Below are 19,751 nucleotides of genomic sequence, written 5' to 3'. Positions count from 1 at the left end.
AAGCGACAAAGGGGAAGAGCTGTCCAGGTGGCGCCAACAGCTGGTGCTAGGGCCCCCGAGACAGGAAAGAGCTGGTGGTGCGGCTGGGGCCACGAGGGGGAAGTAAAGTGTGTGCCGCTGGAGCAGCTCCGGGTGGTGGTCCCAGATGGATGTTTACAAAGGCTACGGCGGCTTGATGTAGAAGGTCTGAGGGCAAGAGAAGGCAGACACAGATTCCCACCCTTCCCGTGGGTTCCTCGGCCAGCACTCGACACCCTAAACGGGCTTCCCCCTCGGAACTTCTCGCCAGGTCTTTTCTCCCCGGCTGTAGCAGGGGATGACAGAAGCTCCCTGCACTGGTTGACGGGACGCAGGAAGGAACTTGGATACAGCAAGACACGCAGAGGGCCAGACTGGGTAGCGGAGGAGGTGCGCAGCCTGCCTCGACTGGCGGAAGAGGCGGGCACAAGAGTTCGTCTGAGACCTGCCTGGCCCCGATGCTGCGCATGCGTGCGCGCGTGCCCTCTTCGGTTAGGGACCGGGTCCCCAGAAGGGGCGGGGCCGGCCCTCCGCGCCGGAAGGGGGTTGACTGGGCGGGGCCGGGAGGTGGCGGTGGCGGCTGCGCGCGCGCGCGCGCGGGTGCGAACGGGGAACGCTGCGAGGGCCGGGCCGGGCGGTGGGACGACGGACGGCGACGATGGCCGCGGCGGCGGGCGGCGGCGGGCTGGGGGCGGCGGCGGGCGCCGCGGGCGCGGGAGGCGCGGCGGCGGCTGCGGGCCTGGCCGTTTATCGGCGGAAGGACGGTGGCCCGGCCAGCAAGTTTTGGGAAAGCCCGGAGACGGTGTCCCAGCTGGATTCGGTGCGGGTCTGGCTGGGCAAGCACTACAAGAAGGTGGGTTCTCGCGCCCGTGGGGACTAGGGGCCACGCGACAGGAGCCCGGCGCAGCTTCTGGCCTCGCGGGCCTCGGGCCGCCCCTCCCCCCCCCCCCCCCCCCCCCCCCAGCGCGCCACGAGGGACAACAAAGGCAGGCGCCCGGGCCCGCCACGCCCCCGCCGTCCGCTCTCGGCGCCCGCGCGCCCGGGGCTCCACCGGGCCCTCGGGGCCGGGCCTCTGGGAGTTCCCGCACGCGGGCGAGAGCCACAGCTCACTCTAGTGTGCAAGGGGCAACTGGAGCTCTGCAAGAGGGAGGGCGTGAATCTCTTTTGTTAGCTGCATTGGGTGTGCGAACAGTAATTTTTACAAACTGTCCGAGCCTGTGTTCTAAGAGCAGCTTCAAGTTTTGTTTATAGACTCGCCTTCAAAGTCAAGTGAGGTAGCTAATGGTCTCCTACCTGTTGTTCATTTGTTAAAGAATGACTTTACGATTGTACTAGGAAGTTAACAGGCTGATATTATAGATGATAGACTCGATGAGCACTGATATTAAAAAATGATAGTTTTTACTTGTACTTTTAGTTCCGTATAGTGTGCGCACAAGAATTAACGTTCACTCGTACCTAATGTGTTGCTTAATGAGGCCTTCCCTGAGAACCCCGTTTATATTAGATTGCCCCACTTCCTATCACCTTTATTTTCTTGGCACCACTATCTGAGATAATTTTTTTTTTTTCATTTAGCTGTTTCTCCTGCTTTGGGGAGGTAAGTTCCGCTGAGTCAGTGGTATTGAAAGTTGTGACTTAATCTCTTATTTATCACAAGTGTTTTTTAACTTCCCCTTGCAGATATATAGGAATGACTCCCTTGGAAGGTGTAATGAAAAAAAAAAAAAAAAAAGAAGGTGTAATGAAGCAAACAGCCCAGATATTTCTCCCAGTGGAGAATATCCACTCTGCCCCAGATTTCTGAGCACTCTTTTCAAGTTCCCGAATTCCCCCTTTGAGAACCATACCACTGGGGCAAGGACCTTGTCAGGCCTCTTCACTGCAATGCCACCCCTCAACATGGTACTCATTGCCTCGCCCTTAATAGTTGCTTAGTAAATATTTATTCAGTGAATGAAAAGGTGAAGTAGTGTAGGAGCCTATTCATTTGAGTTCCGCAGCTCAGTGGAGTCTGTCAGCTTTTGGAGGTTGATAGGCAGGGGCAGGATGTTGTGTTCCTTCGACGTTACGTTGTGTGCTTTCAGAAATGACTGTTTCTTACAGAAGTTTTAGGAAGTGAGAGACCAAATATATTTTTATTTATGATATATTTTTAGATAATTTGACTTTTTTCTGCCTAAAATTTTGCAGTCACATTTGGGATTCCCAGTGTTTCTCATCTGCATGTATGCAGACAAGAATATTGCTCTCCCTAATACAGTGATAAATTGGTCACTTTTCTTGTGTAGGCAGCAGAGCTTCTAGAAGTTATGGGAATTGAATATATATTGGGTTATATATATATATATGGGTTATGGGAATTGAATATATATTATGAAAGTGTTATTTTTTATCACATGCCCTTCAGCCAATGCTTTGGGTTTTAAATTCAGTGTATCTTAATGTAGCCTTGCCCCTCCCCTATTTGGATATCTTTATTGAGGTATAATTGACATATTAGTTTATCGATGTAGTTTAAAAATTTTTTTTTATGTTTATTTTTGAGAGAGAGAGAGGGAGAGCGCACGCGTGCATTAGTGGGAGAGGGTCAGAGAGAGAGGGAGACACAGAATCTGAAGCAGGCTCCAGGCTCTGAGCTGTCAGCACAGAGCCCAATGCGGGGCTTGAACTGACGGACCACGAGATCATCACCTGAGCCAAAGTTGACAGCTTAACCGACTGAGCCACCCAGGTGCCCCAAGTTTATCAATGTAGTTTTAGCAGAAATATGAGGAATATTCCTTTGGATATCAAGGAAGAGAAAGGAAAAAGAGAAATAGTCATTTCTACCTCCAAACTTTGTGTGCATCTGTTTGGGCCCAGTTCTAAGAGAGCAGCTGAAGGCTTGGTTGTGTTTGGTGGGCGAGGAAGTGGTTATGAGGCTGGCTCAAGGATTTGTCTTAGAGTATTGAGGCCATTGGGTGAATATTCTCAGGGTTTCATAAGGCCAGAGTATATTCCCTGGGTCCCCTCCAATTCAGAATTGTATATTCCTTAGACCTGACACCCAGAATCCTGTCAGCCTCAGAGAGTGGTGTTTGGAGTGGTGAAAGTATTATCCAGAACACCCTATATATCTCTACTTGGTGTACACATTGTTGGGTTTTAACTAAACTTTTCTGTAGCACTTAATACTGCATTTTCAGATTCATAAATATCAGCAATTATGAAATAAATATGACATTGGTAGTCCCATTTATATTGATAAGTTTATCCATGCATTCTGCTAACAACTTGGCATCTAATCATATCTGGGCACTTAAACCATAACTCACTGAAATTCTTATAACAGTCTTAAGTAATAGATATTTATTTAATTTTATACATGAACGGAACCCACAGCTCCAGATTTAAGTGACTTCTCAAGATTACAAGTAGGAATGGCAGATTTAGAATTCAATGAAGGTCTTCCCTGGCTGTAAATCCCCATTTTTTTTTTTTTTTTTTTTTGCCACACTTAATGCCTCTCATCAAAGAACTTAGTGGAACGTAGCAGAAAATGTAGTGGTAAAGGTAGGCATAGACACCTACTTGTAACACTCACGTGGTTTCAAATTGAAAGAAAACTTGTATTTTTATTTTCTCTGTGTCCTTAGTGCTCTGTCCATGTTTGTTCAATGAATGAATGAACAGATTAACTAGGAACCTATTTGTTTAAGCTTTGTTGATGAATTTGGCTCAGCAGCACACAAAGGAGAGTGAATATTTTTTCACTGGAATGAGCTTCAGCTAGGCCAAAGAAGTCCAGAGGAGGTGACTCCTGGAGGGAAGCATAGGGCGGTTACCTATTAGCTTGAAATTGCATTTTTATTTTTATTTTTTTTTAATTTATTTTTTTTTTCAACGTTTATTTATTTTTGGGACAGAGAGAGACAGAGCATGAACGGGGGAGGGGCAGAGAGAGAGGGAGACACAGAATCGGAAACAGGCTCCAGGCTCTGAGCCATCAGCCCAGAGCCCGACGCGGGGCTCGAACTCACGGACCGCGAGATCGTGACCTGGCTGAAGTCGGACGCTTAACCGACTGCGCCACCCAGGCGCCCCGCATTTTTATTTTTTTTTAATTTATTATTTTTTTTAAATTTTTGAGAGAGAGAGAAAGAGACAGTGCGAGTGGGCGAGGGGCAGAAAGAGAGGGAGACACAGAATCTGAAGCAGGCTCCAGGCTCTGAGCTGTCAGCACAGAGCCTAACGTGGTGCTTGAACTCATGAACCCTGAGATCATGACCTGAGCCGAAGTCACACGCTCAACTGACTGAGCCACCCAGGTGCCCTGCATTTTTATTTTATTTTTATTATTTAGAGAGCGGGGGAGAGGGGCTGGGGGGGGGGGGGCGGAATCTCAAGTAGGCTCCATGCTCAGCACAGAGCCCGACATAGCGTTGAATCTCACGATCCTGGGATCATATCAGAGTTGAAAGCAAGAGTCAGATGCTTAACCAGCTGAGCCACCTAGGTGCCTTGAGGTTGCATTTTAAGTCCCAGCTGCAATGTAGAAGCTTGTTCATCTCCTGCCTGAGCTGCCTTCTTTCTATTATTGGGTACATGTCTTTCATTCTAACTTTGATGAAGATGAGAGCTGTATTTCTGAGTATAGTTTCTGAGTGGTTTTAAAATGATAACACCTCACTGATCTTAAATTGATTCAAGTCAGATACCTTGAAGGTGAAGTATATCTGTAAACCATTAAGATCCCAGGTAAGTTTCTTCCTGGTTTGGCTTATTCCTTAAAATAAGATTTAAGATGTCAGGATGATTTCAGGATGATTTCAGGATGATTTAAATCTAAGGGTGATCACTAAAACAGACCAGATTGCCTAAGGAATGCATTTCAGTACTCTTTACATAAAGTATTTAACAGTTAAAGACAGTTTTTTGTTTGTTTTATGGGACCTTGGCTGCAATAGGATTGTTCAGAGACAAGTTGAACTTTGGATACTCAATGTTATAGGTAACATAAACAGATGCATTGATACAATTTTCTAAACTTAGATCTTCTTGCCATTCTTAATCAAAACTCTTCAGACTAAAAGTCTTTGGTTGTCTTCAGTAAAACATGCTGTTGAACTTCTTTTTGATCAAAAGATAAAAAAATTATTATTTAAATTCAAGTTAGTTAACATATGGTGTAGTATTGGTTTCAGGAATAGAATTCAGTGATTCATCACTTATGTACAATACCCAGTGGTCATCTCAACAAGTGCCCTCCTTAATGTCCATCACCCATTTAGCCCATCTCCCCATCCACCTTGTTTGTTCTCTGTATTTAAAGAGTCTCTTATGGTTTGCCTCGCTGTTTTTATCTTATTTTTCCTTCCCTTCCACTGTGTTCATATGTTTTGTTTTGTTTTTTTTACTTTTTTTAATGTTTGTTTATTTTTGAGAGAGAGAGAGCATGAGCAGGAGAGGGCCAGAGAGAGAGGGAAACACAGAATTCAAAGCAGACTCCAGGCTCTGAGCTGTCAGCACAGAGCCTGATGTGGGGCTCAAACTCACGAACCATGATATTATGACCTGAGCTGAAGTCAGATGCTTAACCAACTGAGCCACCCAGACGCCCTGTTTTGTTTCTTAAATTACACATATGAGTGAAATAATATTTGTGTTTCTCTGACTGATTTATTTTGCTTTGCATAATATCCTCTAGTTCCATCCATGTTGCAGATGGCAAGGTTCCATTCTTCTTGATCGCCCAGTAAGATTCCATTGTGTATATATACCACATCTTTATCCATTCATCAGTTGATGGACATTTGGGCTCTTTCCATAATTTGGGTATTGTTGATAGCACTGCTATAAACATTGGGGTGCATGTGCCCCTTCCTTCAAATCAGCATTTTTGTATCCTTTGGATAAATACTAGTAGTGCAATTGCTGGGTTGTAGGGTAGTTCTGTTTTTAACTTTTTGAGAAACCTCCATACTATTCAAAAGATAAAATGATTATGACTGAAATAGTCTATAGTCATTAATTTTTGTTAATCAGGATTCAGTGTTTTAAAAGCTGTCAAGAGCCTTTTATGTTAAAAAATTTTTTTTGTTTATTTATTTTTGAGAGTGAGAAAGATAGAGCACGAGCATGGGAGGGGCAGAGAGAGAGAGGGAGACACAGAATCCGAAGCAGGCTTTAGGCTCTTGAGCCGTCAGTACAGAGCCTGATGCGTGCTTGGACTGACACATTGTGAGATCATGACGTGAGCCGAAGTAGGACACTTACCTGACTGGGCCACCCAGGTGCCCCAAGAACCTTTTATGTTTTAGGTGATATTTTTGAAAGCTTTTGAAATGAGCTCTATTATAGCAGTATGGGATGTGAAGAGCATTACACTTTGGAAGCTGTGAGTTCAGTACTCTTGGCTGCTAATTGGTGGTGTCCTTGAGCAGATGACTTGATTCCTGTTTTAATTTTCCATTTGTAGATTGGGAGTAAGACTAACTCCCATAAGACTGTTGTTTGATTCAAATGAGATAGTAATTGAAGATGGGATTATGTAAATTTGAGGTGATAATGATACTTTTGTGTACATCCCATGGTGATCTTGCTTCATTCTTATTGGTTAAATAGAATGTTAATTTTAGACATTTAAAAGTTGATTTAAAAACTTTAGTGGGGGGGCGCCTGGGTGGCGCAGTCGGTTAAGCGTCCGACTTCAGCCAGGTCACGATCTCGCGGTCCGTGAGTTCGAGCCCCGCGTCAGGCTCTGGGCTGATGGCTCAGAGCCTGGAGCCTGTTTCCGATTCTGTGTCTCCCTCTCTCTCTGCCCCTCCCCCATTCATGCTCTGTCTCTCTCTGTCCCAAAAAAAATAAATGTTGAAAAAAAAAAATTTAAAAACTTTAGTGGTATCTGGCTGACTCAGAGCACGTGACTCTTAACCTCAAGGTCGTGAGTTCAAGGCCCACATTGGGTGTGGAGCCTACTTAAAAAACAAATAAAACGTTATAGTCCTACATTGGCTGCATTTTCAGTGAGTGTGAGGTATGGTTTACACTAATGCATTGATGTAGCAGTTTATTTATGAGTTAAAAATGTTATGTTTCTAATTTCTTTTTTTCTTTTTGAGGGAGGGAGAGAGTACAAGTGCGAGTTGGGGAGATGGGCACAGAGAAAGGGAGAGAATCTCAAATAGGCTCCACACTCAGCATGGAACCCGATGTGGAACTTGATCTGATGACTATGATATCGTGACCTGAGCTGAAATCAAGAGTCGGATGCTTAACCAACTGAGCCACCCATTGCCCCGGAAAAAAAAGTTTCTAACCAAGGTTAAATATTTTGTAATTTAAAAATTGGATTTTAAAATAGCTAAATAATACTGAATGGACTTTGAACTTGGCCATCTTTATTCTGAAACTATAAGGTTGTCCATATGAAACTTTTACATGTTTTTTGTATTCTGAATGACAGTATATCAAATGAAACATGCATAATAGTGTAATTTAGGATGTATATGAAGCTATGTATGTAACAGTTACTAAGTTTAGTGTTTGCCTGAAGGGTTGATTTGGTTTTTGCTGACAACCTTCCTGTAAGGTGGTGTCTTTTTCAGTTTCAGGATTTGGCATTGTTCAGTGATCTGCAGGTATCTGAAAGATAAAAAAGTTAGGCTTATTAGTCTTTCGTGCTTTACGATGTGCAAAAAAAACTGCAGTACATTGTATGACTCCTTTGAGAAACCTATACTTATTAAAGATAATAAAGTTACCTTTTGGATATATATTCCATATTTTGTCAGTTCTGTAGGATACATTTGAAGAGTCTATTAAGATAATTTGAAGGGTGCCTGGGTGGCTCAGTTGGTTAAGCGTCTGACTCTTGATTTCACCTCAGGTCATGATCTCACAGTATGTGAGTTCGAGCCTCACATCAAGCTCTGCACTGACAGTACGGAGGCTGTTTGGGATTCTCTCTCTCCCTTCTGTCTCTATCCCTACCCTGCTTGCTCTCTCTCTCAAAATAGATTAAAAAAAAAAAAAAAGATAATGTGAGTGTTACAAATTACTTACCAATTGAGTATTTGTTAAAAGATTTACTATGTTGGGGCGCCTGGGTGGCGCAGTCGGTTAAGCGTCCGACTTCAGCCAGGTCACGATCTCGCGGTCCGTGAGTTCGAGCCCCGCGTCAGGCTCTGGGCTGATGGCTCAGAGCCTGGAGCCTGTTTCCGATTCTGTGTCTCCCTCTCTCTCTGCCCCTCCCCCGTTCATGCTCTGTCTCTCTCTGTCCCAAAAATAAATAAACGTTGAAAAAAAAAGATTTACTATGTTGAATAAATCGGAAAAAACCTGATACTGAATTTTCACTTGAAAGTGTATGGTTCTTAATTTTTTTTTTTTTTAACGTTTATTCATTTTTGAGACAGAGAGAGACAGAGCATGAACGGGGGAGGGTCAGAGAGAGAGGGAGACACAGAATCTGAAACAGGCTCCAGGCCGTGAGCAGTCAGCACAGAGCCTGACGCGGGGCTCGAACTCACGGACCGCGAGATCATGACCTGAGCCGAAGTTGGCCGCTTAACCGACTGAGCCACCCAGGCACCCCGAAAGTGTATGGTTCTTAAAAATGTAAACTTGATAGTTTTTGTAGGAATTGGTGATATAGGAAATGGAAATTGTAGTAGTTTTTAACATTTAAAAATTGTATAAATGTGTTTTAACTTTTGAGTTATAGTAAACTGTATTCTTTAAGACATAGTAATATCTGAAACATATTTTTTAAAAAGTTTAGGGGTCCTTAGGGTACCTGGGTGGCTCAGTCGGTTATGTATCCAACTGTTGATCTCAGCTCAGGTCTTGATCTCCTGGTGGTTGAGTTCAAGCCCCTCATTGGGCTCTTCGCTAGGTGTGAAGCCTCCATAAAAAAAAATGAAATAAAAAGTTTAGTGGTTCTTTTTTAGACACGATGTTTAAAAATTTTTTTTTTTGTTTATTTTTGAGAGAGAGAGAGACAGAACTCAAGTGGGGGAGGACCAGAGGGAGGGGGAGACACAGTACAAAGCAGGCTCTAGGCTCTGAGCTGTCAGCATAGAGTCCAAGGTGGGGCTCGAACTCAGGACCCACGAAATCATGACCTGAGCCATAGTCAGACGCTTAACTGACTGAGCCACCCAGGTGCCCCTTAAACACTATTTTTAAAAAATGTTTATTGATTTTGAGAGAGAGAGAAAGAGCATGAGTCTGGGAGGGGCAGAGAGAGAGAATCCCAAGCAGGCTTCGCACTTTCTTTTTTTTTTTTTTTTTTTTTAATTTTTTTTTTTTTTCAACGTTTATTTATTTTTTGGGGACAGAGAGAGACAGAGCATGAATGGGGGAGGGGCAGAGAGAGAGGGAGACACAGAATCGGAAACAGGCTCCAGGCTCTGAGCCATCAGCCCAGAGCCCGACGCGGGGCTCGAACTCAGGGACCGCGAGATCGTGACCTGGCTGAAGTCGGACGCTTAACCGACTGCGCCACCCAAGCGCCCCAGGCTTCGCACTTTCAACACAGACTTAGGGCTCAAACCCACGAACTATGAGATCATGAGCTGAGCTGAAATCAAGAATCAGATGCTTAACTTACTGAGCCACCCACGTGCCCCAAAAGTTTAGTGGTTCTTAAAGTAGGTTCCCAGTCTAGTTGTGTCACCTGGAAGTTGTTAGAAATGCAAATTCTTGGTCCTGACCTATTGAATTGGAAACTCTGAGTAGGTCTGAAATTTGAAAATATTTTAGATCAACAGAATTGACGTCTTATGTGCTTAATGGTATGAAACTTGTTAACATTTTTTTGACTGGTGTTCTACTTTGTGGTCTTATGGAAATGTGTTTTGACGGAATACACTTCATAAAAAACTTAAAAAATTTTTTTAAATGTTTATTTTTGGGAGAGAGAAAAAGACAGAATGTGAGCAGAAGAGAGGCAGAGAAAGAAGAAGGAACAGAATCCGAAGCAGGCTCCAGGCTCTATGCTCTGAGCTGTTAGCACAGAGCCTGACTGGGGCTCCAACTCACAAACCGTGAGATAACAACCTGAGCCGAAGTCAGACACTTAACTGACTGAGCTGCCCAGGCGCCCCTAGAAAAGAAAACTTTTTATAAGGATGACAGAGGAGTTGTCTAGAACAGGAATAGGCAGAATTTTTCTATTAAGGGCAGGAGAGTAAATATTTTAGGGTTTGCAGGTCATGTCATCTCAGTTGCAACTGCTCGACTCTGCTGTTACATGAAAGCAGCCATAGACAGTGTGTAATGAATGAGTGTGCTGTGTTTGGATAAAACTTTAATTATGGACAGTGAAATTTGAATTTCATCTAATATTAGTGTGTCAGAAATATTATTCTTTAAAATTTCTTTCCAGCCAGGTTTTTCAAAAAATTAAAAATAGAACTATTCTACAACCCAGCAATTGCACTACTAGGTATTTATCCAAAGGACACAGGTGTGCTGTTTTGAAGGGGCACATGAACCTCAATGTTTATAGCAGCACTATCATCAATAGCCAAAGTATGGAAAGAGCCCAAATGTCCATCGATGGATGAATGGATAAAGATGTGGTACACACACACACACACACACACACACACACACAATGGAGTATTACTCAGCAATCAAAAAGAATTAAATCTTGCATTTGCAACTACGTGGATGGAACTAGAGGGTATCATGCTAAGCGAAATTAGAGAAAGACAAATATATGACTTCACTCATGAGGACTTTAAGATACAAAACAGATGAACATAAGAGAAGGGAAGCAAAAATAATATAAAACCAGGGAGGGGGACAAAAACATAAGAGACTCTTAAATAATGGAGAACAAACAGGGTTGCTGGAGGGGTTGTGGGAGGGGGGATGGGCTAAATGGGTAAGGGGCATTAAGGAATCTACTGAAATCTTTGTTGCACTATATGCTAACTAACTTGGGTGTAAATTACAAAAAAAAAAAAATCAAAATCAAAAATAAAAGATTACCACCCTAAAGAAAAAATTTGTTTCCAACCATTTAAAATGTAAAAACTGTTCTTAGCTTGTGGGCTACAGAGAAACAGGCAGTGGGCTAGATTTTACCAACCTTTGGTCATGTAATATAAAGCATGTCAACAAAATACCAGTCTTAGCAAAGTGAACTGCATGCTGGTTGTTTGATTTAGAGTGGAAAGCTAATGCACCTGAATAGATAAAAATGTGGGAGGATACTAAGCTTTAAGAATTGCCTTTTTATATCATGCTTTATCTTTGCTTGGCCGTAGTACAAATTGAGAGCCATTCAATCTAGTAACAGTAGACTGCCGCTGATACCATTTTGCCATATATAAATCACTTAAAAATTATTTGTTGTAATAGAAACTTACCTCATTAATCTTCAAATGTTGGGTGATACTGGGAAAGAGGTTTGTTCCAGGAAGAAAAATTTGTTATTTTTTCAATTTCAAGGAGGTAGAGATGTTTTTTCCTGCTCAAAATTGGAGGTTTAACAAAAATTACTGAATGTATTGGCTTTTCAAAGTGATATTGAACATTCAATGCCTAATTAAACTTTTATATTTAATTTATGCTTGCTGATTTGTGCTTTTCCTATCATGTTGCCCGTTATCTTTCCTTGCTGTGGAACTATCTTGCTGTCTTCCACTAGTTTGAACATTGTCGACAGCCATGCGGATAAGTTTTCACATGTGCTTGTTTAAAAAAATGTTTTTTGTTGTAAAAAACAACAGAATTTACCATCCTAACCATTTTTAAGTTTACATACATATATTTTTTGATGCATAAAACTAACCATTTTATTATATTCAAAACTTCTTGCCATAAAATAACCATTTTATTATGCTTAGAGTTTCTGTGTGTCAGGAATTTAGAAGTTTCTGTGTGTCAGGGTGCAGTGGGGACAGTTGTCTCTGCTCAATGATGTCTAGGGCTTCGACTGGATAGATTTGATGATTGGGGATGACTTGACAGCTGGGGGCAGAATCATCTGGAACCATTTTTACTCATGTGTCTGGTGGTGGTTCCATCAGTTTTCTGGAATATCAGCTGGGGCTTCTGGCCATAGCATATCCAAGTGGCTTCTCTATGTAGCCTGTGCTTCCTCAAAGTATGATGACCTTTAGGTAGTTGGACTTCATGGTAGTTCAGGGCTCCGAAGGTGACTTGCCCCAAAGGACTACATGGAAGCTGTAGAACCTTTTTTGACTTATTCTCAGAGGTTCACAATATCACTTTTTTCCCCCTATTGCATTCTAACGGTTCCAAGTTCATCATTAAGGTTGGTCTTGATTCAGCAAAAGAGGGCATACACCCTACTTCTTTTTTTTTCTTAATTTTTTTTTTTTAATGTTTGTTTATTTTTGAGAGAGAGAGGGAGGGAGACACAGAATCTGAAGCAGGCTCCAGGCTCTGAGCTATCAGACACAGCCCGATGTAGGGCTCGAACCCACAGACCACAAGATGATGACCTGAGCTGCATGAAGTCAGACACTTAACCGACTGACCCACCCAGGCATCCCTGCTTCTTAATGAGAAGAGTGTCAAAGAAATTTGTGGGTCTGTTTTAAAAACAGTACAGTCTACTCTCTCGTCAGAAGTTATTTATATTCATCTCACATAACAAAATACATTTGCTAGTAGGTCTCATCTCACTACAGTGACTGTCAGGCTCAAGTTTGAGGTTTTGGATCTCACCGTCTACTTTAGGTCTAGGTGCACACGAGGTGACTTGGATTCATTGCTAGGACATGGTTTCTCTCATTCTGAAACCTGTTAACTAAAGAGACAAAGTTATTTCTCCTCACCGCCCTCAGTATTTGTTTTTTGTAAGCTCCTTTACAGCAGAGAGCATGGTTCAGACCTCTGCAAATCTGTCACCTTGTCAGTGCTTAGTATGTAATAGGAAGTAAGGGAACATTCTCTTCCACATGATTGTCCTAGATTTTGAGTTCCTGTCTTTATCTTGCAGTATGTTCACGCAGATGCTCCTACCAACAAAACGCTGGCTGGGCTAGTGGTACAGCTTCTCCAATTCCAGGAAGATGCCTTTGGGAAGCATGTCACCAACCCGGCCTTCACCAAACTTCCGGTAAGTACATCAACTTACAGTAACACTGGGGAATCAGTGGTTTCTGTACGAAGTACTGTCTACAACTCTTTCCTTTACTGCTACTATCCAACAGAAATAACAACAAAAAAAGAGCCTCAACAGAATTTTACCTATAGAATATTACCGTTTTTTAAGTGTGGGAAACTTTCAGGAGTCATTTAATATTTGCATTAAACATCATAACAAGTATTTATAGACTTAACATTTTAGTATGTTGTAGTTTTCCTTGTAGTCTCTACTATACTGAGTCTTTTCCATTCTTCAGTTCTTGTGGCTAGGATACTTTTTTGTGGAATTTTTATCTTCTGTAGCCAAGACTCTTCTGAGCTTGTGTGAAAATTTAATTCTGTTGTCCTTGCAATTGATACTTCGATAGTTTGGTCTCAGTTATGCTTTTTTTCCTTTTGAAATATGTAGGTTTTGTTCTTTCATTTTTTTATGTTTATTTATTTTTAATAGTTTATTTTTAATAATCTTTAACCAAGTGTGGAGCTTGAACTCATGATTTCAGAGATCATGAATCACATGCTCTACTGACTGAGTCAGCCGGAGCCCTGGTTTTGTTCTTTCCTTAACATTTGAATTTGTAGACAAGTTTGATACTTGATTTATTTTTGAGAGAGAGAGAACGTGCACTCAAGCAGGAGAGGAGCAGGGAGAGGGAGACAGGATCTGAAGCGGGCTCCGCACTTCAGTACAGAGCCCGATGTGGGTTTGAACTCATAAACTATGAGATCATGACCTGAGCTGAAGTCTGATGCTTAACCTACTGAGCCACCCAGGTGCCGTATTAAACTTTCTGTTTTAACAGCCCATTGATATCTCAGGTATAATTGAGAATAGGAGATAGTGTATGTTTTTTTACTGGTCTTTCAGTAAATGTATTTAGTTTGCTTATCATATTTTTGTTATCCAGACATTTTATTTATTTATTTATTTATTTATTTATTTATATTTTTTAATGTTTATTTTTGAGAGAGACCAAGCATGAGCTAGAGAGGGGGAGAGAGAGGGAGAAACAGAACTCAGAACTCAAAGCAGGCTCCAGGCTCTGAGCTGTGAGCCTAGAGCCCGACACGGGGCTTGAACTCACGAACTACGAGATCATGACCTGAGCCGAAGGTGGACGCTTAACTGATTAAACCACCTAGGTACCCTCCAGACATTCATTTAGTCAGATAACGAATTGTGGTATTTAAAAAAAATTTTTTTTTAACGTTTATTTTTGAGAGCGAGAGAGAGAGCATAAGGCAGAGGCAGAAAGAGAGGGAGACACAGAATCCAAAGAAGGCTCCAGGCTCTGAGCTGTCAGCATAGAGCCTGACATGGGGCTTGAACCCACAGACTGTGAGATCATGACCCGAGCTGAAGTTGGCACCTGACCGACTGAGCCACCCAGGCACCCCAAGAATTGTTTTTTGTTTTTAAGTAATCTCTACCTCCAACATGAGGAAATCTCTACCCTCAGTATGGGGCTTGAACTAACAATCCTAAAATCAAGAGTCACATGCTCTATTGACTGAGCCAGCCAAGCATAGAATTGTGTTTTTTGAATCAAGTTAGGAAGCTTTCACTTGTAGTGATAAGAAATTTAGTCAAGTGTTCTTCTAGTACTTGCATGGTTTCATTTTTTACACTTAATTCTCATCTGTTTAGAATTTGTCTTGGTATTCAGTGTGAGCGATGGATCCATTTTTTTTCTTATGATTATCTGGTTACCCCAGTGACATTAAAAAGTGCTTCTTTTCCCCCATTGATTAGAACTCAACAAGTAGGTCTGAAGCATTTGGTTATTTACCAAGTTGTGAGAATTTAAAGAGCAGGGTGGTGTATTGTCTGTCCTCGGGGGGCTCATGCTCTAGTGAGCTGAATGAATAAAGCCTTTGACTTTCCTGGTGATCTCAGGTAATGTTTTCCAGAGGAAAGGACATTTGAATTTGAAACCTGAGAGTTGAGTATGAGTTCTTCAGGGAAATGCTGGAGGATGGAATTTTCAGGTAGTGATAGCAACATGTAAAAGCATAAAGGCTTGAGAAAATGTGGTACTTTACAGTTGCAGATAGTTCAAGATTAAAACTGAGGACAATAGGTAGAGAAATGGGCTAGAATCAGTCTTTTTTTTTTTTTTTTAATTTTTTTAACGTTTATTTATTCTTGAGACAGAGACAGAGCATGAACAGGGGAGGGGCAGAGAGAGAGGGAGACACAAAATCTGAAACAGGTTCCAGGCTCTGAGCTGTCAGCACAGAGCCCGACGAGGGGCTTGAACTCAGGGACCGTGAGATCATGACCTGAGCCGAAGTCAGAGGCTTAACCGACCAAGCCACCCAGGCGCCCCTAGAATCAGTCTTAATAGGCCGAGTTTACTATGCTAGATTTGTAGTCTTTATCTCGAAAGTGATGGGGAACCACACAAGAGAGAGAGTGGAAGGTGGCTTAGTTGATTCTGGGTTTTAGAAAAATCCCACAGGCTTCAGTGTGAAGAATGGATTGGAAGCTGTTGAGATTGGAGGCTTTGAAAGTTTTGCATGAAGAATCTGCTCTCATAATCCACTATAATGACAACCTGCAGAGCAAGCAGTGGATTTAAAGAGGACAGAAAGGAATTGAAAGAGTTTAAGGGGGCAGAACTTGGTAATACTTTGGTGGGGGCAGTATAGGGGCTGGAAAAAGAATTTACTAAGGTGACTGTACCAAGCATTCAGACACCCTTAGTACTAAGGGGAAAGCCAGAGTAAAAGCAGGTTTCTAGGGAAAGGTACTCAATTTAGTTTTAATTGTGTTAGGGTTGGTTCTCCTATAGGCACCTTGGGTTTAGAAATTCTGTAGGTACTAGGAAATAAGATCTGGAATTTAGACTACGGGGTTGAATTAGAAGAGATTTGGGAGTTACTGGGTACTGGTTGAATTTGCAGTTGTAGAGCAAGATCATTCCTTCTGTTTTGATTCACTTTTTAACTTTATCCTTTTGATATACTTATATTTTAATGTGTGATTTAAGTTATATATACATGATGTATTAGCATTGTATAAGTGCATTATATAATTTGTGGATAGATTTTTAGGTATTAGAGGTATATGCTCATTTTTTACTAATGGGAATTACTCAACTGGATAATCAGTGTATTTCATTTTGTGAACTGTGTGACTAATTGAAATTTTTTTTGGTGACTTTTGTAAATTTAAAATTATTTCAAAGTAAAAATTTTGCAAGAATAGTACAAAGAACTTTCATTTTCCCTTGATTCAGAACCTCTGATTGTTAACATGTTACTACAATTGCTTTATCATTCTCTTTTAGTTTATGTGTATCTGTATTTTTTTCCTGAATCATTTGAAAGGTTCATGTTCCTTTACCTCTAGTTACGTGAGATTTTAGTTCTTATTCTTGTATATTATGAACCAGATTAGAATTATTAAATCAGGGGCTATTTGAAGTTATCATTTAAAACAGTGTAACATGGGGTGCTTGGGTGGCTCAGTCGATTGAGCGTCTCTTGATTTCAGTTTAGGTCCTGATCTCACTCACGGTTCATGAGTTTGAGCCCTGAGTTGGGCTTGTGCTGACAGTGCAAAGCCTGCTTAGGAGTCTCTCTTTTCCTCCCCTCGTCACACTCTCTCTCAAAATAAGTAAATAATCTTGGGGCGCCTGGGTGGCGCAGTCGGTTAAGCGTCCGACTTCAGCCAGGTCACGATCTCGCGGTCCGTGAGTTCGAGCCCCACGTCGGGCTCTGGGCTGATGGCTCAGAGCCTGGAGCCTGTTTCCGATTCTGTGTCTCCCTCTCTCTCTGCCCCTCCCCCGTTCATGCTCTGTCTCTCCCTGTCCCAAAATAAATAAACGTTGAAAAAAAGAAAAAAAATTAAAAAAAAAAAAAAAAAGTAAATAATCTTAAACAAAACAAAACACTGTAACATAATACATAGAGATTGCACTTTATCAAGTATAACATCGTTTAGAATAAAATTTATAGATAACATTACATGATGTATTTTATATAATGTGATTCACATTATGATTATATGAATGGTCTTAAAAAATAGTATCTACAGGAGGCTTTATTTATGGGATGTTTAACTCTTGGGAACTAAACCATTATTTTTTTCCAGATTAAAGATTAGGGAAGAGTATTTTTAGGCATAAGCCATAAATAAAAATAATTCATGGCTTAGTGCCAGTGGGACCAGATGTACTTCTCTTCCTCTTAAAATAGTGTTTAGCATTTAGCATTTTTCCAAATGAAAGGGATTGATGTAACGTATAATGGTGTCAAGCAAAAGTGGATGAGAGAGGCAATGAAGCCAAGAACGTTTTAGTGGAACATGTCAGCTACTTAACCTTAAAAGTTTTTTTTCTTCTCTTTTTTTCTTTCTGAATAAATAGTACTGGTGTAAGAGTTCACTATTTGGACTGTTTTTTTTTTTTAATCAAAGTGGAACTTTATATACTAACGTCTTAAGTCATACCAGATATTAAACAGCTGGCTCAGTGTAGGGTATGTCCTATATAATGCTAAACTGAGATGTAAGAGGATTTAGAGAAAATTTAAGGATTTATAAGGCTAAAAATATGTTGTATAGGCAGGGGTACCTTCCTGGCTCAGTAGAACATGTGAGTCTTTATCTTGGGGTTGTGAATTTGAGCCCCACATTGGGCATAGAGCCTACTTAAAAAATAATATGTTGTGGGGCGCCTGGGTGGCGCAGTCGGTTAAGCGTCCGACTTCAGCCAGGTCACGATCTCGCAGTCCGTGAGTTCGAGCCCCGCGTCGGGCTCTGGGCTGATGGCTCAGAGCCTGGAGCCTGTTTCCGATTCTGTGTCTCCCTCTCTCTCTGCCCCTCCCCCGTTCATGTTCTGTCTCTCTCTGTCCCAAAAATAAATAAACGTTGAAAAAAAAAAAAAAATTAAAAAAAAAAAATAATATGTTGTATAGACAAACAGCATGAATTGAAACAGAAGAAAAAAGTGTTCTTACCTCCACCACAAGTAAAAATTCTTGTTTTTCTATAATCTCTTCAAGGCTCAGTGCATGTGCATACATAATATAGTGATAAAGACAGGTTAGAGCCAGTTTTGTAATCTGCTTTTTAAAAAATAGATTATAAGGGTCTATGTTTAAAAACAACAAAGCTCTAAGACTTGGAGGACTACTATAGGGTCAAATCAGAGTCTAAAGTAGTGGAAGATTTTTTTTTTGTTTAAAGATTTACTTATTTTTGAGAGAGAGAGCACAAGTGAGGAAGGGGCGGGGGCGGGGGGACAGAAGATCTAAGTGGGCTCTGCGGTGACAGCAGCAAGCTTGATGTGCGGCTTGAACTCACGAGCCATGAGATCATGACCTGAGCCAAAGTCGGATGCTCAACCAACTGAGCCACAAAGGTGCCCCAAGTAGCAGAAGATTTTGAATATGTTCATGAGATGTTCAAAATTTTCAACTTACCATTACTCTTAAAAAAACTAATGATTTCATTTGCAACTATAACCTGACTACACCCTGCCACTCCATTAACTACACCCTGCCATTCCATTAACTTCGGAGTGGAGAGACTACCGTTGGGAACATGGAACTAGAAAGAAATCTTAAGTGTTTTATATGTATTGGAAGTTAGTTCTTTAAGTTTGTAGCTTAGACCTCTGTCTGATGAAAGTGGAATATAAGTAACTAAGTGAAATGATGTGGGATATTTACTTTGTGGAGCAATCAATGATTTACTTTAATTTTGCTTTTCTTTATATGGATCACTATGTTTGTATGCATCTCTAAAGAGAATCGTGTAGTCTTGGTGGTCTTTGAATTTTATAGGAATAGAATCATAAGTATTCCTCTGTGTTGTGAGCCTTGGAGGAAGTATTTGTAAACATGAAAAAACAAGTTGAGCCAAACATGAGGGAGATAGTCCAATTGAGCTGTTCAACTGTGTACCTGTAGATAGTACAATTTACTGTAGATAAAAGGATAAGTCTGAAACTAGTCCATTGTAATTCACCTACAAGGGCAGTGAGCCACTGGTCTGGCATGACTGGTCAGAGCTCAGTGGACTGCAGAGTATGGGCTTTTATAGCCAGGATCTGTATGCCAGGCTGAGGACATGCTGGGCCAGGTGTTGACCACAGCTCCAGAAAACTGTAGGACCAGTGTTAATGGCAGGCCTATAGTCCCATCCATACCGTGTGGATACACAAGTAGAAACCTTAGTTTAGTGGCATTGTATTTCTGATTTGTCTGGGTGATGCTTTGTTTATTTTTTACCTGTTTTTTTTCCCCCTTTGACTTTTTTTTTTCCCTTTTCTCTCTTTTCCCATACTGTTTATCTCTCTAGCTTTACTGAGGTATATGTCTGATTGATGTATTATAAATGGCACATATTTAAAATAATGATGAGTTCAAGGTAATGAACATTTCCATCACCCCCAAAAGTTTCTTGGAAGCCATCTTCCACCCAGTCCTCTGGCAACCAGTGACACTACAAATTCATATACAGCTTCATCAAAAAACATGTTTTTAAAGATCTTTTTTTTTTAATGTTTATTTTTGAGAGAGCACACACATGAGTGGGGGAAGGGCAGAGAGATAGGAAGACAGAGGATCCCAAGCAGGCTCCGTGCTGTCAGCGCAGAGCCTGATGCTCG

The 19,751-nt window shown here is 41.4% G+C and overlaps 1 protein-coding gene across 5 annotated transcripts in view; it reads left to right on the top strand.

Moving 5' to 3' along the window:
• Positions 1-579: 579 nt before the first annotated feature.
• Positions 580-19,751, top strand: part of SMARCC1 (SWI/SNF related, matrix associated, actin dependent regulator of chromatin subfamily c member 1) — a 175,813-nt gene continuing 156,641 nt past the window's right edge. For 2 of the 5 annotated variants that reach the window (XM_045492724.1, XM_045492727.1), the window contains exons 1-2: positions 648-871; positions 12,983-13,102. In XM_045492724.1, the coding sequence (XP_045348680.1) occupies positions 677-871; positions 12,983-13,102 (315 nt within the window). In that variant the 5' untranslated portion in view covers positions 648-676. Of the gene's footprint in view, positions 872-12,982; positions 13,103-19,751 lie in introns of all 5 variants that reach the window. The other 3 variants (XM_045492726.1, XM_045492723.1, XM_045492728.1) reach the window with 3 other exon arrangements.

This window comes from Leopardus geoffroyi, chromosome A2 (assembly GCF_018350155.1).
Source record: "Leopardus geoffroyi isolate Oge1 chromosome A2, O.geoffroyi_Oge1_pat1.0, whole genome shotgun sequence".
In the NCBI taxonomy this organism is placed as follows: Eukaryota; Metazoa; Chordata; class Mammalia; order Carnivora; family Felidae; genus Leopardus; species Leopardus geoffroyi.
The sequence above is the reverse complement of the archived record's forward strand: the minus strand, read 5'-3'. Positions and strand labels throughout refer to the sequence as shown.